Below are 20,679 nucleotides of genomic sequence, written 5' to 3'. Positions count from 1 at the left end.
TCTCATTGAATATATTTTTTTAGCAAGCCGCTGAGATCCTATAAAGGCGCGCATGCGGTGTTAGGAATTCCCTTGCAGCGAAAAGTCCTAACAGTGATCAGCATCACAGTTCTCCTTGTAATATCAATGCTTATTCAACCCCTGAGATAATGAGAGTTAAGGATATGATGATCCAACGTGAATTTTCTTGATAGTTAATAGCTTCTCCTCAGTACTTTTACAAGAAAAGTATGGGGACAAGACAGGATAATTTCTTCTTTGATATTTGATAATTGCTATTTTGTTTTGCTGAAGGAAGAATGGAAGTGTTTGACCGCATTTTGATCTACTTACCGTGAAACGATTTCTTTAAGGTCAAAACGTTTCGTAGCGCTTCTTTGAGATAAACACCGTGCAAATTCCATTCTTTTAAAAATTATTTAGTCAGGATTGCGCTCCATTGCCTTACATTTAAAACCCAACTCATCTAAAATTTGAATTCGCAATGCTTCAAAAGAAGGAGACATATACGTCCAATTTCCCTATTTGGAAGACGTCTCCCGGTTCTTTGGAGATTCCTAGAAAATGATTCTAAAATACTCTTAATTTGTTTCTCAGAATTGTAGGGCACAAAACAGCATATATACCTGTAAGAGAAGGAGAAGAGGAAACACCGAGGCACGCTCTTGACTTGACGGCCTCAGCTAGCACTCCCATCTTTTCATTCACGTTCTCTATTAAAATTGTTGATAGGCAGTTGGCTGGGCGAGCTTTACTTGGGATTGGTTGCGGTGTGGCATTGGCAGCGTTTCTTTCCAGATACTCAGAGCTAGTTGCAAGTGCAGCAAGAAATGCTTTGGAAGGACCAGGACTTCTAGTCACGAACATAACACCGGGATCGATTCTTGTTAAATTGCGCTGTAATAAGCGAGAAAGTTTCTTGTTACTCTTGAAAGAATTTGATCACAAAAAAGTAAAACAAAGGTTAGAAAACGAGTTTTGAAAAGTTGGATTCAAAGGGGAATTGGAGGTGACTATCACAAATGACAAAGAAGTATACGAGAAACTGGATCAGATATGAAGGTAATTGATGTTAATTCTTAGTAACAACATACTGACAAACAATAGTTCATGGGCTCGAAATATATTACTATCTATACCGCAATTTTGCATGCAATATCTGTATACAATAGCGAAGATTCTACCTGCATTGTTATTGGGTACATAAACATTTATGACGTCATTACGTTGGGTGACCTGTGCGTGTGATCAGCGTTCAGAGTCCCAGTACTGATCATCGGGCGTCGTTCGTATGTCGGAAAAATCCTGATGAGCGTATTTTTTGTTCACTTTGAAGCTGCACATACGTGGAAGGTGGATAATATATAATTGTATTAGATGTCAGCAGGACAGAAATTTTAATCTTCCAGTTTCGCTTATGGGTGTACTCTGTGTACCACGGAAACCCAGTTTCTCTTCTCTTTTCTCAATAACCGTAATCTCAAATTGTGGTCCAGCCCAAAAAGAGCCAGAAAATGACGGATCTAGCGGCAACTTGATCGAGGGAGCTATTTCCTCAAGACCAAGTAATGAAAAGAATACCAGACATGATTAAGGCTCCAGAGAACAGAGTTCATCATTACCTCAGAAATGTATAAATTGCCGCTATCATGCGGTTTTGCAGTTCTACCATGCCATCATAGTTTTCACGGCAATGAATGCGTTTTAATGCATTGCGATAAAATGTGTCAATCATTTCAGCGTTGTTAGCAAACGGGGTTGCCGTGTGCCCTAGTTTAAACCAAGACACCCATTGGGAATCTAGCTGTACCACATGAAGTTTAATTGGCCCTTTCGCTTGTTATATTCTCCGGCGTATTCTTTCTTTTCCAATTTTCAGTTCCTCCTACTTCAAGCTCTGCTAACAGCGTAACGATTCTTTGACCTGATAGCAAAACATTCTCTCATTTCTTTGGCGTCTGGCTCAAAGCCTCAAAGCCTTTTAATGCATTAAAACGCATTCATTGCCTAGCTCTAACCGCTACAACTACGGCCTTTTTCTATGACCTCCTTGAACTCATCACTATTGTGCGTTGGCTGGAGTCCTTGTTGAATCCGTTCGGTTCTAAAAAGTGTTCAATTTCCAATTTGTCGCACGATTCCTGTTTAAAATAGCGTGGTATCTGTTCCACCGTTTCATTTCGCCTTTCCACGAGTTACTATGAATGCATGCAGCCGATTAAACTGGAAACAACATTTTTTTTTCCTTCCTGAAGGAATTGCGTCTAATTTAAAGATGGTCATTTTGATTTTTAACCTCCTGTCTTTCCAAGACTCCGTCGCCAGAGAAGCCGGGATCAATAACAAAGTACCTGGGTTGAAGTCTTCCTTCCTAAAAACCCACTACTAAAATGAGTTAAAATCTACATCTGATCTGTGAGTCTTCGTAGCCATATCTCTATCCGGCGCACATAACTCTATCCGGCATACTAATCGGAATCATATCACTTTTTAAGTAAAATAAAATATGTCATGAAAGGTGTCAGTCATCGTTGGTTTGAAATGGTGACTCAAATTAATCGTTTGTCTCATGATTGTGTAGCATAGGTGTTGATCGTGACGTTTCGACCGATATACTGCTGGAGCTTGGTTCACGACTGTTAAGACTTATCCTAAATGTCGTTTCTTAACAATACCCAGTTGTTATTCCAAGATATATATGTTATTCACCAGCGGGGAGGTCCGTATTGGGAAAAACTGTGCCCGAGGTCTTCGATACCGGCCAAGGGCGGTATCCAAGACAGAGGGCACAGTTTTTCCCAAAACGGACCGACCTAGGCTGGTGAATAACATTTTTATTTTTAACTTAACGAAATGCTTGCAAAAAAAACCCGAACAATTTAGGGCTGTAAGTATGGAAAGATTCTCCATAAACTGAACAATTTTCTGGCGAGTGGATAGTATAGAAAACAGAGGTAATGCAAATTAAATAAAGAGGCTTCACCGAAACATTTTTATTTGCGTAATAATAAAGGTGGTTTAAAAGGCTTCCAAACAAACTTTGAAACATTTTGTATGAATATCTGTCACGATCTGACACCTGTCAATTAGAGAGCGCGTAGGAAAAAAGCGCATGTACACTTTTGAATGAACAACAGTTCAGGTGTCAGCGTGGCAAACAAAGTGAACGATATTTTCTTCAAAAACAGTCAAATGAGCTAATGGAAAGTATTATCCAAAGAACTTGGATTAAGTTCAGTTAACTAATTAGAATCGGAATCATCGCTGATGATAATTCTTCTTTTCTTGGGCTTTGCGGACTTTAGGCTGTCTTCTTTTTCACGGTGAATGTTAAATGTGAAAGAACAACCTTCGATCTTCCCGATGCAAGCGCCTGAGAAAACTTCTGGCTTATTAACATCTTTGGGAAGCTGAGTCACCGGCAAAGTGCTGCTCTCGTGAAGGCTGCTTAATTACTGTTGATGATTGAGTGCTTTGTTCACCGAAGCGGCTTAAAATCAAGGACATTTTTCGCTGATGCTCAACCGACGCTGCTTTGTAAGAATCGAGGCTCTTCATATTTCTGTGACCGGTTAGTTGAGCGACGTAATTGACGGGGACTTCTGAATCCAGGAGGCGAGAAATACACGTTTTTCGAACGGAGTGGTTAGTAACATTCCCCTGTAATCCTGCTGCTTGTGCTGCTGTTGTCATCAGTTTACCAATCTCGTTCTTGCCGAGTGGTGCCTTCATGTACCAAATGCTGTTGCCTGGTCTTCTTCGATGATTGATGGCCAAGTAAAACGGGCTGTCAGCATTGTTCATTTCTTCTGGACGGTGACTTTTGAATTTCTTGTAATAATAAACTGGACAACGTTCGTTGTTTGTTGCCTGTGCCGTTGGATTAAATGCTCGTGTATCACCATTGCCACGGCGGGTCTTGGATCCTCTCTCTGATTTCCAAATCAGAACTTCGTTGCCCGTTTCGTTGTCCGTTTGAAGAACAATGTCTCCCCATTTGAGTTTTCTGCTTTTCGCCTCGGGCACGAAATCCAAAGTGAAGTGCCAATAACCACCAAACTGTGCGTTGGAGCGCTTCAGGGTTTTCATCGCCAAATTCACCGGAGCGAAACAACAAATCTTCTTCAGCATTGGATAGATCTTTTGCGGCATGAGGGCGATTGCCTTTCGCTTCTTCAAAAACCAGCTGTTTCTTTTTAGAAAGAAGAACTTCCCTGGACTTATGGAACTCTCCGTCTTTGAGAATGTTTAGTTTAGAGTTCTTGTCGTTTAGATATCTCTGCAGGCTTCTTTGAAACGATTGTAGCGTTGCTGGCTCATACGCTCCGCCATCTCTCTTCTTTATCTCCATCATGAAACGACATATCAAGATGTTTAGCTCCTCCGCAGGTATGTCCTCAATTTTTCTGGCTTCGCCCACCTCAAGAAAGAATCTTTTCCAAACGTGTAAGTCGTACTCTGTTTTTTTCATTGTGTTTTCCGGTCGTTGTGATAACATATACTTTTGCACATTCGCCATTGTAAAGTGGACATTTTGCTGGTTTTCTTCATGTTGCGAACCGATGTTTTCTTTATCATTGTCATTTTCCATCTCGTCGGGGTAATAAAACTCGCTTCCGCTGTGATAGCTTTCGATTGAGTCTATGTCGAAATTAGTACTTGCCATAAAAAAAGTTAAAGGTTTACATGATAAGCTTCAATTTATGAAAAATTGCAACGAAGCAAGTGATGTAATCGACGACTCATCACGCAAGGGATACCGCCCGCTCCCAGAGCCAATCAGATCGCAGGATTTGTAGAATACCGCCCGCTCACGCACTATACTATTATTAAGAAGGAGTACTTAGGGTACATCTTAACTAAAGAGAACTTCGTGAATCTGGGCACTGGTCTTCATCAGGCTGTGTTGTTTATCAGTTTAAGAAACACCATGATTGATGATGATTGGTACATTTGCATCCTCGCTTTATATTGGTTGTTTAAGTGTGAATGGAAGATTTCGATTTCACTTCACAAACCTCAATAAGATATAATAGCGTATTCTCCCCGTTTTCCCGCCAATTCAAGCCATTTCAAAGTCAAATCGAGGCTATAGAGCCTCGCTTCCGTGTTCTCCCCTTTCATTCTCCAAAATGGCTTCGCGCTAGTTCGCTTCCCGCTGCTCGTCGGCTTCAAGAATTCGCTCGAATCCTTCGCAAATTCAGTCATCCTGCTTGGAAAAGCTAATATACAGATGGCAGATAACGAGGAGATTTCTACTGCGGTTTCAGATGAGGCAAACACCCCAGAAAAGAGGGTTAATTCTACGCCTTCAACGGAACGGTCGAAAGGCTCTCAGTTACCTGCTTCACGGAGGCAAAGTCAGGAGTCCTCAAGCAGTTCTAGTAGTTCCAGTGAGTCTGGCTCTTCATCGAGTGAAGACAGTGACTCCAGCAAGTCGGATAGTAGACACACGGCTCACAAGAAGCGTCAAAAACTAGCTGAGCGAGATACTAGTAACAACACCCCGCCGAAGCACGAGGGTGATGAATACGTGCGTTTTGACACGGAAACCAAAGCCTGTCGCAAGCTTGACTTGACAAAGGGCATGGTGAAATACGTGAATGACAAATTCACTACTTATGTGAAAGACAAATCCATTCATGAGACAGTCCTGGATTCCAACCCAGTACCCAGTATCGATTGTCCCAAAACCCCAGCAGTCGATGATTATTTGGACGAGATATTTGAGTCTCTCGGAAAGTCATATGGTCGTGAAAGTGACAACAATCTATCCAAGGTTCAGTCCCGACTCACTAATGTCATGGGACCACTTGGAAAATTATGGCTTACTTTAGAAAACGTTCGCACTGGGGAATCCAGTGAAGATCTCGATTTATTTGACTGCCTTAGGCTGGTGGGACAGTCTGTCTCTCTTCTGGGACAGGCAAAAGTAAGCCTTTCTTATACACGTAGGCTGACAGTCCTCTTTCGCCTCACAGGGGACATGAAGAAAGCCAAAAAACTTCTTACTAAACACGGGACTTCATTAACCAAGTCTCATAAGACTGTTTGGGAAAAAGTCCTACAAGGCTCTCCGTACAGCAACAAAGATTAGGAAATCTACAAAGGAGATTTCACACCATATTACTGGTTCCACTTCCTGGCCTTCCCCTCAGGCCTCCAGAGCCAAAAGGTATTCTAGGCAAGATTCCAGAAGCTCTCAGCCCTTTCGTCGTGGGCCCTCATTTCAGAGCAGAGGTGGGGGCAAGTCTGTCTCGTTCCGAGGAAAGAGCTCTTACAACAAAGGATATCCAAAAGGCAAGTCAGTTAAATTCAGGGTCAAAAGAGAGCACCTGAATCAAAAAGACAAGCTCCAGATTGCAAAAGAATTTCTGGAGACGTCATTACAGATAGTCCCAACAGACATCCAACCAGCTCTACGAGAACTAGGGTTGGACACATCAGTTTTAAGCAGGTCTCTGCCATTGGCAGGGAGACTCCAGATTTTTCAAACCAATTGGAGATTACTGACACAAGATCAGTACATTTTACAAATAGTCACTGGTGTGGTGATTCCCTTTCAACAAACCCCACTCCAGACAAATATGCCCCCTCATATATCTCACAATCAGTCAGAGAAAGAAAACATAGAGCAGGAAATTGCAGCAATGTTGCAAAAAGGGGCAATTCAGGTGGTCTCTCCAATGAAAGGGGAGGTTATCAGTGCAATATTTCTGGTTCCGAAGAAAGACGGGGGGAGCAGACCAGTGATCAACCTCAAGAGGTTGAATTCCCACATAGTGTATCAACACTTCAAAATGGAGGGATTGCACCTCCTCAAACATATAATTCAGGAAAAGGATTTCATGATCAAGATAGATCTCAAAGATGCTTACTTTTGTGTACCCATGAGCCAGCAGCATCAGCCTTTCCTGAGGTTCATTTGGGGGGGCACACGGTATCAGTTCACTTGCCTCCCTTTTGGTCTAGCTCCTACCCCTCTTTACTTCACAAAGCTGTTGAAACCAGTGGTGGCCCTGTTACGCAGACTTGGCCTGAGGATGATTGTCTATCTAGACGATATCATTGTGTTCAATCAGACTCGGGAGCGAATATTGCGGGACAGGGACTCAACCCTCTGGTTACTTCAGAATTTGGGTTTTGTAATCAACTGGAAGAAATCAGTGTTAGATCCTTCACATTGCATGGAGTACCTAGGCTTTGTGATAAATTCAATGGAAATGAACTTATCATTGCCAAAGGAAAAAATGAATCAACTCATCCAGTCTTGCAGAGACCGGATTCGGGAAAAAACTGCCTCCGTCAGAACCCTAGCCAAAATAATTGGGAAACTGACTTCATCAATGCAGGCTGTTCTCCCTGCACCCTTGCATTACCGACACTTGCAAATGTTGCAAGTGAAAGGTCTGCTAGCAGGAAAGAGTTACGAGACAATGGTATCACTCAACCAGAATTGTCAGAATGACCTTCAATGGTGGGTGGATCAGATTTCCACCTGAAATGGTTGGTCAATAATTACTCCAGCCCCCGACCTGGTAATAACGACAGATGCATCACTGCAGGGCTGGGGAGCAGTCTGCCAAGGGGTTCGCACGAGGGGACTTTGGTCTCAGCAGGAATCAAACACCCTTCATATCAATGCATTGGAGCTGAAAGCAGCATTGTTTGCTGTGAGAACTTTCACTGCCAAAGAAAGGCAGTTGCATGTCCACCTGAGAATGGACAACAGGACAGAAGTGGCTTATGTATTGAAAATGGGGGGGACACGATCCTTGGTATTGGTAGGGATAGCCCAGGAATTATGGGGTTATGCTCTGACCAAACAAATTACACTGACAGCAGAATATCTTCCTGGAAAATACAATCACGAGGCAGACTGGGAGTCCAGGCACTTCCAGGACTCGAGCAATTGGAAACTGAATCCCAGCATATTCCAGGCACTAGACCAACTCTGGGGGCCCCTAGAGATAGACCTGTTTGCCGACCGTCTCAATGCTCAACTGATGAACTATGTCAGTTGGTTTCCAGACCCATTTGCCCAGGCAACAGATGCCTTTCAGATTCCTTGGTCGAAACTGAAAGGTTACAGCTTTCCACCTTTCTCAATGATTTGCGGTTGTCTGGCAAAGATCAGGAAAGACCAGGCAACAATAGTTATGATAACACCAACTTGGCATACACAAGCATGGTACCCAGTTCTACTAGAAATGTCTTGCAGACAGCCAGTTCTGCTCCCCCCTCTCGAGAAAATCCTTATGTCTCTCAGTCAACAGCCACACCCCCTTGTTCTACAAGGAAGCTTACAACTAGGGGCTTGGATGGTTTCAGGCAAAACATCCTTGCAAAAGGAGTTTCAGAGCAAACTGCTGAGTTACTCAGCTCCCACTCCTGGCGCAAGGGAACTACGAGGGCTTACAATAGCGCCTGGTCACAGTGGTGTGGCTGGTGTCATCAGAGAGAAATTGATCCATTTTGCTCCACTGTGACCTCTATAGCTGATTACCTCACAGAAATGTTTAACAAAGGCAGATGCTATCGTACAATTAATAACCACCGCTCAGCAATCTCAGCATTTCACAAGCCCATTGAAGGCTGTAAGGCTGGGCAACATGAGCTGGTTTGCAAAGTATTGAATGCATGTTTCAATGCCAGGCCACCACAACCAAGGTATGTGGTGATGTGGGGTGTTGATAGGGTGCTAGATTATATTTGCACCCTAGGATGTGATGCCAACCTTTCGGACAAACAGTTGACCCTTAAGCTGAGTATGCTGCTTGCCCTTGCTTCAGCAGGCAGATCCTCTGACCTTCGGGCTCTTGATTTAAGATACATGACAGTAAAAGAGAGCTGCATAGTCTTTGAGCTTGGTCGGTTAACAAAATGTAGGAAGAAAGGTCAGTGTCCCCTTAAGTTGACATTCACTGCCTTTGACACTAACCCTGACTTATGTGCTGTCTCAACCATAAATTGTTATTTAGAACGCACTAAAGGATGGCGCTCTGATTGCAATAAAAATCAGCTACTGTTAGGCTATATCAAACCACATAAGGAGGTAGTTCCTTGTACAATTGCTGGGTGGTTAGTACAAATGATGAAAGAATCAGGGCTTGACACCTCCGAGTTTCGAGCTCATTCAACCAGAGGTGCTTCAACCTCTAAGGCCAAAGCTAAAGGGTTCTCATGTCAGGAGATAATGAACATGGCAAAGTGGAAGAAAGAATCCACTTTCAGAAGACACTATTTAAGGGATATTGTCTCTGAGGGGACAGGACAGGATGCCTTCCAGGCCACGGTGCTCCAGGAAGGTTAGATGCTTTGAACATACGCTATTATATCTTATTGAGGTTTGTGAAGTGAAATTGGAAATTTCATCAGTGCGCGAAGCGCACGCATTGAAATTATAATTTCACGAGCAAACCGAAATAAGATATAATAGCGTCCCACCCTGTCCCACCCATTTATGTTCCCTATTAGGGATTTAAGAGACAAAATCTTATTTCGGTTTGCTTCCTCCTTCCAGGTGCTAAGCACAACTAGGATGTGTAGTGACAGTCAAGACCCTTGAAAGAGGCCTAATGGAGACTTACAGTGACTTGATCAATGTTGTAGTTTTTCTTATTCAAACTGCATGTCATGCATTTTTTGATAGTTACCATATTCCACTCTTTGGGAATGTTTGAGCACACGTTTGTACTCCATTATTGTTGCGTTTATCACTTCATTGTTTATTATCAATGTAGTGCATTCGTTTTTCACGTGCAAAGTGGTTACTACATAACAGTAAAGTTATTTTGTTTCCTATCCTACGTCTCAACTCGTCTTCTTCCGCTCCCTTTCGCTCACCGATTTTGGAGAATGAAAGGGGAGAACACGGAAGCGAGGCTCTATAGCCTCGATTTGACTTTGAAATGGCTTGAATTGGCGGGAAAACGGGGAGAATACGCTATTATATCTTATTTCGGTTTGCTCGTGAAATTATAATTTCAATGCGTGCGCTTCGCGCACTGATGAAATTTCCAATCCTCGCTGTTCACACTATACGCTATTCCAATCGGCTATTCTGTGCTGTTTTATCTTTGGGCCTCCAAGCTTCTAAAATTTCATTCCATTAGCCCTGTTTATGTTGTCAGAGTCAGGAAACCTTATGTGAATAGCCTCTTCGAGCCTTGGGGTCTACCATCGTGGGTCGCTTTCAATAAACTTAATCTTGTCCCAGAGCCGATAGTGTCTGGTCCCATTAGCATGCCCAAAAGCTAATGAAGTCTGAGTACGAGCAAAACGAATATCTCCATCGTGCTCCTTGATCCGTTCATGCATTGATCTCCCTGTTCCTCAAAATAACCTTTGTCACATTCCAAGGGAATCTCGTTAACTGTACCGCCACACTAAGTGTGATCTACTGAATAAAATAAAACCAATAATAGAACTAGTTTGCTGATATTTTGATTTCAAACACAACCTTCTGCCTGTGTTATTTTATTTTCTAGTGTCCCAACTTCAAGCAGCCAATCCACCAAGGAAAAGAAAGAGTCATCAACCCCCGAAGGTAAGATCAACGTTAAGCTAAATTTTTTATTTATTTTTTGCTCTATATATGATCACGAACTCTAGAATCCAGAGATGTGTGACAAAAACCCAGGAATCAAAGGCTATAAGCAACTCGTAGATGGAGAGTTGCATAATTTTGGTCGCGATAAATGGCATCGCAAAGGTCATGGGTTCGAATCCAGTTCTAGCCTGAGGTTTTTTTCAGGCTTTCTTTCCGCAACTGCTTAAGTTGCGTACTAACTGCGAGGATCGTTCTTGTATTTGATCTATCATCCAAAGTTTAAAATATGTGTTTCATATATTTACATTCGTTTAAACGGAAGTTAATTAGCCATGCGATAATTCTGGTGCAATTTCTTGTGACGGACGAAGCGTGTCTATAAGAATAGAGAGAGAACTTGTAGGACCAAAAAAAAAAAAAACATTCCTTTGGTCTGGAATAGTTAGTATTATTAATTATAGAGTATTGTTAATAATCGAACTAAGAACTGCCCAAAAATCAAAGTTGAACGATTGTGCTGATTCTTGTATTACATCTTAATGCGCTCGCGAGGACATCTCTTTGTTTGGGTAAGATGTCTTAGTTAGAAAAATCCAGAGAAAAGCAAACAAAAGCTTTCAAAAATGCCACTATTAAAATGATTTCGCGTTTTTCCAAACATCATCGCCATTATTCGTGTACAATCTTGCTGTTTGTTGCTGTCAGCCATTTGTCAAGTCGTGTAATTTCCTCATCAACCTCAGCGCCTCAGCGATCAGCTCTTCGATGTATTAAACTGTTCCATTTTCTGACTTCTTCTGCGTTTTTGCCTGCTTTAAAGGGGAAGTGTTATGGGGTTTTTGATCTCTTTTGTTAAAAATGGTGAAACAAAACCCTCACATAGCTACAAAATAATTCTAGAACAACGAGGATAAAGAAATCAACTCAATTCTTGAAAGGAACAACTCGTGAACTGTTCTAGTGCGTTTTGGAAACAAAAATGCGAAAACTTGAAAAACGTTAGCCTACCATTTTTCAAGTTTCAATCCATTCCAACCTACTCTGGCTCTGGTCAGACGCATTAATCGACAGTTTTATTGCATTGGGGTGATACCTGATTACAAAACTAGATATTTTTTTTTGTTTCTATTGACAGACAAACATTTTTGGGTTTTGAAATGACACTAAATTCGCGTGATACTTCCCCTTTAAACATTGCTTATTGCCTACCTCCCTCACTAGAGCTTGTAGGGTTTCGCGAAAGCGTTCAATCGCTGCTAAACTTTGGTTAGTTATCCTTAAAAGCAGAGATTTTGAGAGATATCGCTCAAAGGATTTTTTCATTTTTTAAAATAAACGTTCTGTCTTCCTTGAGCAAACGGAAGTCTTTCTAAGTGTCACGTTACTTTCTTGGCTTATGACGTTACATAAGCTGTTTTTGAAAATGGGGAACATAAATACCCCGAACTTTTGAAGACATTTGTTATTGAAACGTTTAGTACAACCGTGCCTATGTAATTCCGCCTTTTAAAATGGAACACATTCCTTACCTTTTAGGACATTCTCACATTTATCTTGTCACGTGACCTATTTTCCTTATTTCCCTTCACGGTTTATTCGCCTTCACAATAAGAATAGCGTAGATAAATAGATTCAACTCCCGATAATCGACACTCGACATGCACTACTAAGTTCTCGTCTTTCAATGCTCTAAAGGTAATGCCATACAATATTCTTTTTGACTGTACATAATGGATAATCACTCTGTTAGCATTGCCACAAGGGTCGAGGTAGCCTGCAAGCAAGCTCTCCCGGGGTGGGAACGCTTGCCTCCCACGCAGTCGTTTTAGGGGACTCGTTTTACCTTGTGGGGAAGAGGTAGCACGAGTCCCCTAAAAACGACATGCGTGGGAGGCTGTGGGAACGCAAGATTTAGCTTGCGAGCAACCCCGCACCTCCTCTTCCCCGAGGGCTTGCTCGCAGGCTAGGGTCGATGTAACTTCATTTCCGGCGTACAATTTCTCACAGTAACATTCGCTCTTAATTTTCTACTGAATATTAACCTATCAAGGATATGTGGGCTTCAGGGGTGAAGAAAAAAAAAACCCTTTGACCTCGGTGGGAACGCTTGCCTCCCACGCAGTCGTTTTAGGAAACTCGCATTACCTTGTGGGGAAGAGGTAGTACGAGTCCCTTAAAAACGACATGCGTGGGAGGCTATGGGAACGCAAGATTCGAATCCGGGATACGTGGATTCAAATCCCATCGAATACAAAGATTATGTTCCTTAGCTCGTGTGGACCACATTCCCTTACTAGCGTAATATTCAGTAGGAAATTTAAGTGGTTTTCTTCCAGTTCTTAAATTTACACTGCAGAGTTAAGCCGAGACTTCCTTATTCTATTTTGAGCTTACAAGTTTTCTTTCCCAAACCCGCAGCTTTCCAGGAGGGTTCAAAAACTTCCTACCCAAGAGGAACTGTGCTGTTATCGACACTTATGCGTTATGGAGTAGTCTCTTACAAGAATACAGACGTGGAAACTTGGAAAGACGGTGGGAAATGGCGGCTTTCTGACGCCTCTGCCGGATTGCTGTGGGAGAGGTGGAATTCAACACCCATGGCTCGACTTGAACTTGTGACTGATGACAATGGTGTGGCTACTGTGAAAGTCACTGAAATATTTGGTCCAAATACTTGCTCTATCTTGTAAAAAAGGAAAAACTCAAAAACAAACAATTAGCAAGATAAATAAATAGCGATTGTACATGCCAAACTTGTAAGTTTAAGAAGACAAGGCCCACGGGAACGGTTATGTTTGTGTAGTTTATGGCAAAGAAACAAACCATGGTTATCTATTGTGTATCGTAAACGTAAGTAGAGAGCGATAAGAAATGGCCAAAAGCAACACAAAACCAGGAGTTTGTTTGGTGGAAGTAGGATATAATATTTTTGTTTAATATTTAGAATATATTTTAGACAACAGTATTGCACTGTGAAGGTGATTGTTTCTTGAGCAATCATTTTAAAAAAAACAACATAAAAAAAAAATAGAATAAAAAGCCTGATAGATATAAGCTATTGTTTAAAATAATTTCTCCAACCACTGAGCCACCGGAAACTAGTAGCGAGCTACATGATTTACTTACCAGGCTCATATGACTAGTGAAAAGAAGGTAATGTTAATGGATTTCTGCCCCCCCCCCCCCCCTCTCCTCCTTTCCGCAGCATGAGAGTAGAGGTTTCAGTGGAGAAATTGCAATTGTGCTAAGAAGAAATCCCGTTGATAGGCCACCACGCAACTAAATTTGGTTTAAAAGTTCACCCTGACAAAGTGCGCGCTATACTTGAAATGACACTTCCCACAGATGTAAAGAGTTTATAGCGCCTCAATGGTACCGTTCAGTACTTGACTAAATTTCTTACCATCCCTCGTCACAGGAGAAATCCTGGAATGATATCAAAATGGCCATCGCGCAGGCACCGGTCTTACGTTATTACAGCTTAAATGATGAGGCTACTCTCCAGTGTGATTCTTTTGATCCGGGGTTACGAACCGCTCTGCTTCATTTACAGCAGCCTGTAAGTTTTGCATAGAGGGTCCTTACCCAAAACGAGGTCAGATACGCTGACATTCATGAAAAAGAGCTACTAGCTACTGGGTTTTGTGTTCGCTTTCGAAAAATTTGACAAGCATATTTTTGGGCGTGATGTTATCCACGTGTTAGCGGACCACAAGCCCCTAATGTACACCGCTGAAACCCTTAGCTGCGCGTTCCTTCATGAAAGGCATCTTCTGAAGAAGTCAAGTTTCTATAGTCTGAACTTCATGTTAACGTATTTCCTCCATATTAATAGGTTTGTCTCTCCAACACTGAACAAACAAAAATCGTTTATCAAAACATTGGGTTTAAAACTTCCAACAAATTAACAGGGAAGCCTATTGAACTCCAGAAAAAAATTCGTGTACCATAAAGGCGCCGTTACACGTTGAAACTTTTAGCTGAAACTTGTGTGCAACGGCGCTGCGAAACAAGTTTCAGCAGGCGTTGCACCGTGTAACATGGTCGGTTTCGTGAAACTTTTTCGAACTTCCGTTGCGAGACAAGTTTCACGAAAAGTAGAACCGCTTTCTACTTCTGCAACGGCTCGCAACGGTCGCAGTGGTGAAAAAACAAGAGTTTCACCGTGTAACACTACTTCGTGAAATTGGTCTCGTTCGCCGTTGCACACAAGTTTCAGCTAAAAGTTTCAACGTGTAACGGCGGCTTAACGTGTACAGTTGGAAAACGCTTTCAGAATTCAGGGGTTTGTTTCCCTCCATACTTGCCCTAGATTATAGTTTATAAAATATTTGAGATAGTGCGCGCGCTCTCATTGGTCGATAGGTGTGTTTAGATGAGAGTATGTAAACACGGTTGTGACGTCACGCTTTCTGTGTCTACCGGCACAATTTGAAAACATTTCAAAGCTTTCGCAAGACTCGCAAAGTAATTTCAAGTACAACTGTTAAGGAAATGGTGAAAAATTTCCCAAAATTTTAATCGGGGTTTGCCTATCTCCTCCCCCCCCCCCCCCCCCTTGAACCCGAGGGGAAAAAAGCAAAAGAAAGAAGAGCCACAGCGCTTTGCCTGCCTCGCTAGACGACCTCGTCGAGGGAGCTCAAGTGAAGACGACAAAATATGCAGCAAATACGCAGTAAACGTTTTTCAAGGTAATTTTTGCATCTGAGTACCACAATAAAATTTCAGAAAATGTACACGAAAACGAACACAAAACTATATGCTACAGACTGTAAATGTTTCAAATCAAACTTTGTACGGCCGGTTGCCGTATTTTGGCTGTCAAATTTGTATAAAATCTATTTTCTCTGAGACTTTCTCAGCGTAATAATCTACTGTTACGATTACTATTACCAGCAACAACTTCACAGTCTGGATCCGCTGCTTGTGCTATGATTCCTAAACAGCAAAACTTCACAAGGCACGATGAGCGACTCGACTTCTCGGCCATCTCAGGCTGCCACATCGGGCAAGTTCACGTAACTTTCAAGAGCGACCATGCACAGTGACATTCATTTTCAGCTTAAATAAACTCCTCATCTTGAAGTTCTTTCCTTACAGAATCGTATATTTTGAACATTTCTTCTAGTTTTCACCGAATGTTCGGTATTTTTCTGTAAGATTTACGAGAATTCAAAGCTGAAATCGCCGTCATCCACACGGGGCTCGCTGACGTTTGCCACAAATTTCTGCTTGATTTTGACTTTTATAACGCAAATTTTGATTGGTTCCTGTGTTGTCAGATGCGCGTTTTCATTGGCTAGTAGCAAAAATGATTGTCCAGAGCGTGTACTGAGAACATCTATTTCAATCAAGAAATAAATAAACAAAATTTCCCTTCATTTGTCGAATTATTTTTTTTAGAAATATTTTATAAAAGCAATAGAAGACTTTTTCCCCGTGTTTACATAGCCTCATCTAAACACTCGGGGAGTTGGGAGAATTCTCGAAAGTTATGCAAACCCTCGACTGCGTCTCGGGTTTGAATAACTTTCTCGAATTCTCCCAACCCCCCTCGTGTTTAGATGAGGCTATGTAAACACGGAAAAAGTCCTCTTTTGCTTAAATACAAAAGTAAACTAACTGTTTTTTTATTTGATAGGATTAGTCACGAAAAGTACCACATTTACTCCAAAAAGCGGCGTTGCGGTGCTTATTAAATTTCTCGTCTCTTCGAAGGGAGAGTGACTGTTTTTGCTCTTTAAACCTATTGTTTTGCGGCGTTGTCGTTGCTTAAGCTCCCTAATATTTAAGAAAAACACTTCAAATGTAGTTTTCTATTTTCCAAGATCGTTCTGAGAGTTTAAAAGTGATATTTTTGTGCGCTTAAACAGTTTCATCTGTTCGGTTTCTTTAGTTGAATTTGCTTAGTCTTCCGAACAAATCAGTTTACCAGCGAAATGAACTATCGGTTGCCCCTGACTTTACTTAGTAGTAATCCTATAACAAGCTTCTTGAGTAGGACATAATGGTTGCCGAAAAACATGGGACGAAAATTTCCACTGGCAAATACTTTCAGATGATTCTGATTAGTAATTTGAGTTGAAGTTAGCATCTTGTCTTTACACGTACTTGGCTCAAGCGTAGGTCTCACTAATATGACTGTTTGTTTGGTTTGTATGTCAAGAATCTTTGGTTGATTAGTGATGGTTTGGAAGAAAAAAACCTTTTCAAATTATTCTTTTCAAAGAAAATGCTGTATTAAAAATTCCTTTTTTAAGCTTTTCCCCACTTCAGTACGTGGACACTGTTATGATATAGATTAGCAAATTATAGGAAACCGTTAAAATCAACTGCGTCGTGAAAAACAGTCGTTTAGAGATAAGTGTGTAGTTATTTCCCACCTACAGTTGATTATAATTACTAATTTTTAATAAGCTGCTTCATGTCCAAGTGCCTAAACTTGTAAACTAGTGTGCCATATTGTCTCTAATAAAGTTTTCCAATGTAGCCTATATACTGTGACAGAATTTCATTCGGGGGAAGTGGAGGGAGTTGGGGAGTGCACTTACATGTGCCATTATCACTTAAAGGACTACTGGTACAAAAAAACTAAGGGCACATTTGGGACATATTCTGTTTATTCTAAAAAAAAGGAGCAGGCTGAAAAAGTTATGTTGTATCTGTTTCCCGATAACGAAAATTTAATAGCAAAAGTAAATGAATCGAATTCTTATTGGTGCTACGAAAATTTTATGGCAAAAGTAAATGAATCGAATTCTTATTGATGTTCTAAGCCCTGGTCAAATGGCGCATGATAGTCGATGATAGTTGATGATAGTCAAAACTATCATCCACTATTATCAACTATCAAGCGGGTGGTCAAACGGCTCAAAGAAACTCGTGATAGCGGACAATAGTTTACCGTGAGCCTCTAATGTCAGGAACCTGCCGAGTGTTAACATCACAAACAAAACTTCGCAGGTGTGAATTTTTCGCGGCGAAAGAAGCCTGCTTTGTTTTCCTTCTTTTGTTGGAAGATATTGAGGGCACTGATGGAGAAAAAAGCTGACCGAAGAACTATCATCAACTTCCATTCGCGTGATCAAACGGGAAAAGCTATCATCAACTATCATTAAGAATTTGAACACGGTCAAAGTGAATAATACTCGGTGAAAGTCGATGATAGCGCATGATAGTTGGTGGTTAAACGAGCTCGAGCGCGCGCGCTTTAACTATCATCGACTGTCATCAACTATCATTGACTATCATGCGCCGTTTGAACAGGGCTTCAGAAGAAGAATATATTTAATTTTTTGAGGTATCGTGATTTTGGAATATGCGAAAACTGTCCCAAAAAACGCGCTCTAAAACTAACCCGCAGAATAGGCAGTTATTTCCTACCTACAGATATAATTGCCAATAGTTGATTACTTTTCTTTGATATTAAAGCTGCTTTATGTCCAAGTGCCTAAACTTGTACACTAGTGTGCCATATTGTCTTTAATAAAGTTGTCTAATGTAGCCTAAGCTCTTTCGTATATAACAGAATTTCACTCGGGGGAAGTAGAGGGAGTTGGGGAGGGGGTAGAGTAGTGCACTTTCATGTGCCATTATCACTTAAAGGAAATCGCTAAAAATGCGTCAAAATTTCCTGCAATAACAGAAGTCCCACCGGTACAAAAAAAAAAAACTAAGAGCGCGTTTGTGACATATTCTGTTTATTCTAAAAAAAGAAAAGAAACAGGCTGAAAAAGTCATGATGTATCTGTTTCCCGGTAACAAAAATTTAATGGCCAGAATAAATTAATCGAATTCTTATTTATGTTTTAGAAGAAGAATATATTTAATTTTTTGAGGTATCTTAATTTTGGAATATGCGGAAAAATGTCTCAAAGAACGCGCTCTAAAACCTTACCCGCAGAATAGACGGTTTTTTATTTTATTTCATATTTGTAATCCGTTTTCCGAACGACCGAGCGAGAAGCGTAAGATAAAAAATCTTTTCTCCAGAGGCTATACTTATGGCCTCAACATTTTAAAAGCTGTTAGAAGCTCATGACATTGCGTAAGCATCGTGTAAGCTACTGATCATGATTGAAGTTTGTTGTCATATAGTTGTTTGCACTGCTACCATGGTGGTGGAAGAAACAAAAGAAAATTTGCTCACATAGTTTGCATAAAAATGGCAGTTAACTCCCCGAGGAGAAAAATTTTATTGTTCCTGTCTACTAACATGGCCGCCATAACGTCATATGCAAACTATCAATACCGACACAAAATGGACTTTGAACAATGGCCTTGAATTCTAGATTTTGGACTTTTGTTCCTGTCCTTGCTTATTGGTTCCTATCAGAACAAAGCCCATTATTATATATTGTGTTGACCATTTATTTCCATACTATGACTAAGTGGTAAACGAGACGTCATGCATCCAACTTATATCCGTGCAAAGAAAGACGCGATTGCCAGCGTTGAAGTACAAACAAGAATGAGGCAGTGTGTGGCTGTGTTTCTTACTATGCTGGTAGTGGTTGTTTTGTTGCATATTTCTAATACAACCAGGACACACGGTGACTGTTCACAATCAAAAAGCAGCAGCCGATCTGGCAGTTTCTCGCGATCAAAGCGGTCGAAATCCCTAGCGTGGGCAATGGCGACTTCAGTGGCGAATTCAATGTCGAGCTCAATGTCGGGATCAGCGTCAATGGCGAAAAGTAAGGCCATGTCGATAACCAGATGCAAGTTTAATCCCGACGATGGATGAAAGCATTTACAGCATCTCTCCTATTTCAACATGGGCAAACTAAATTTGATCGTTTAACTGGTTTTAGCCAGTTACTGTACTTTTAATTACGTTAACCAAATCGCGGAATAAAAATCAAAGTGAAAAAGGAAAAAAGTGGGCGTCGAAGTGCTATGGACTTTGAGAAAGCCATGATGCTCCAGACGGCACAGCAGTTGTATTTCCATGCTAGGCTAACGATGATTGAGTGTCACTGATTATCAAAAGTTGCAGGAGTTGCTCAATCAACAGTGAATTAGACATTCCGAAAAGGAATCGATGATGTTATGTTATTGAATTCAACAATGGTTTTTAGTATATAACGCTACTGGAGAATCGAAATGCAAACTTTACCTTTTTCCTAACGCTTCTGAGCTCGATATATCTATACTATTTGTACGATTCCTATAAGTGGCTAAGGTATGTATACTGTATGTACAATTTCAGTCAGATTTATGTAAATGCTTTAATTAGTTTGTTTACAGTTAAGGTGCGCTTAGATAACAAGCCAATTTTCAGGCACTTCACTCAAATGATGGGAAACAAAAAATCGAAATTGAACATAGCCTGCGAAGGCCGGAAAAAAATTTACGTCTGCGTTCGCAGGCTAGTTGGAAGAAAGCTGGCTTTCAGAAGAATGCATGTAGGCTATTGTGAACTTAAAAATACCTCCTTCATAACTTTGTTCAATTTTACAAGAACCTTACCATTGTATTAATTTCAACCTTATTATTGCAAGAATTTTTAAATAATAAAGTAATAAATACAACTTGTACTGGTTATGCGTATTTAGACAAAAATAAACAGTTATACATAAATCTAGCATTTTTTTTCAGGCTTTCTTTTCGCAACTGCTTACTAACTGTGAGGATCTTTCCCTCTATCAAATAAATTATACAGTCAACAACGTTTATTACGGACACCTTCGGGACCTCGAGTTAGTGTCCTTAACTGAGCGAGAGTCCGTAATTTAGTGTTTATTTATTTCATGATCAGTCAAACATCTGTACTCTATTTTTGCCGGGGACTTGTTTAGCTGCTGTCCGTATTCTCGGGGTGTCCTTAATAGCGAGGTGTCCGCAAGGCGAGATTTGACTGTACTGCGAACTGCTGAATGTTGCAAGTGTGTTAGTGAGTCGAACAATCGTGTGGGTTGTAGTGGGAATATGTGACCCTCAACTTACGTTGGTGGGCAAGGCACCCGAAAGTTTGAATTCATACAAAAATGCCCTTCGGTTAAACATTTTTTCCGAAGATATATGTACCCAAATGTTTTGACAAAGGAGCCGATGAAAACTTAAGTAGTTCGTAAAAGGACACCGAATCACGGGCTTTATGGCCCCGAGGAGGAGCAGAATGATGA

General features: G+C 41.0%; 3 protein-coding genes across 4 annotated transcripts in view; all 3 read left to right on the top strand.

The window, feature by feature from the left end:
* The window catches only part of LOC146455805 (uncharacterized), a 118,673-nt gene that overhangs the window by 47,415 nt on the left and 50,579 nt on the right, over positions 1-20,679 (top strand). The gene's annotated exons all lie outside the window — the stretch shown is intronic.
* On the top strand, positions 631-13,653 carry LOC146455810 (uncharacterized). 2 transcript variants are annotated; one of them, XM_085093832.1, is made up of 3 exons: positions 631-1,062; positions 10,491-10,549; positions 12,971-13,653. In XM_085093832.1, exons 1-3 carry the CDS (start codon positions 1,057-1,059, stop codon positions 13,104-13,106), a joined length of 201 nt encoding a protein of 66 aa, XP_084949958.1. In that variant the 5' UTR covers positions 631-1,056; the 3' UTR covers positions 13,107-13,653. The 2 variants fall into 2 exon arrangements, with proteins under 2 accessions (XP_084949958.1, XP_084949957.1); XM_085093831.1 differs by lacking the exon at positions 10,491-10,549.
* LOC146455811 (uncharacterized) lies at positions 5,007-6,138 on the top strand. Its single transcript, XM_085093773.1, has one exon. It carries the CDS (start codon positions 5,234-5,236, stop codon positions 6,095-6,097), a length of 864 nt encoding a protein of 287 aa, XP_084949899.1. The 5' UTR covers positions 5,007-5,233; the 3' UTR covers positions 6,098-6,138.

Source organism: Pavona decussata, unplaced genomic scaffold, assembly GCF_977016875.1.
Source record: "Pavona decussata unplaced genomic scaffold, jaPavDecu1.1 SCAFFOLD_269, whole genome shotgun sequence".
NCBI classification, from domain to species: domain Eukaryota; kingdom Metazoa; phylum Cnidaria; class Anthozoa; order Scleractinia; family Agariciidae; genus Pavona; species Pavona decussata.
The sequence above is the reverse complement of the archived record's forward strand: the minus strand, read 5'-3'. Positions and strand labels throughout refer to the sequence as shown.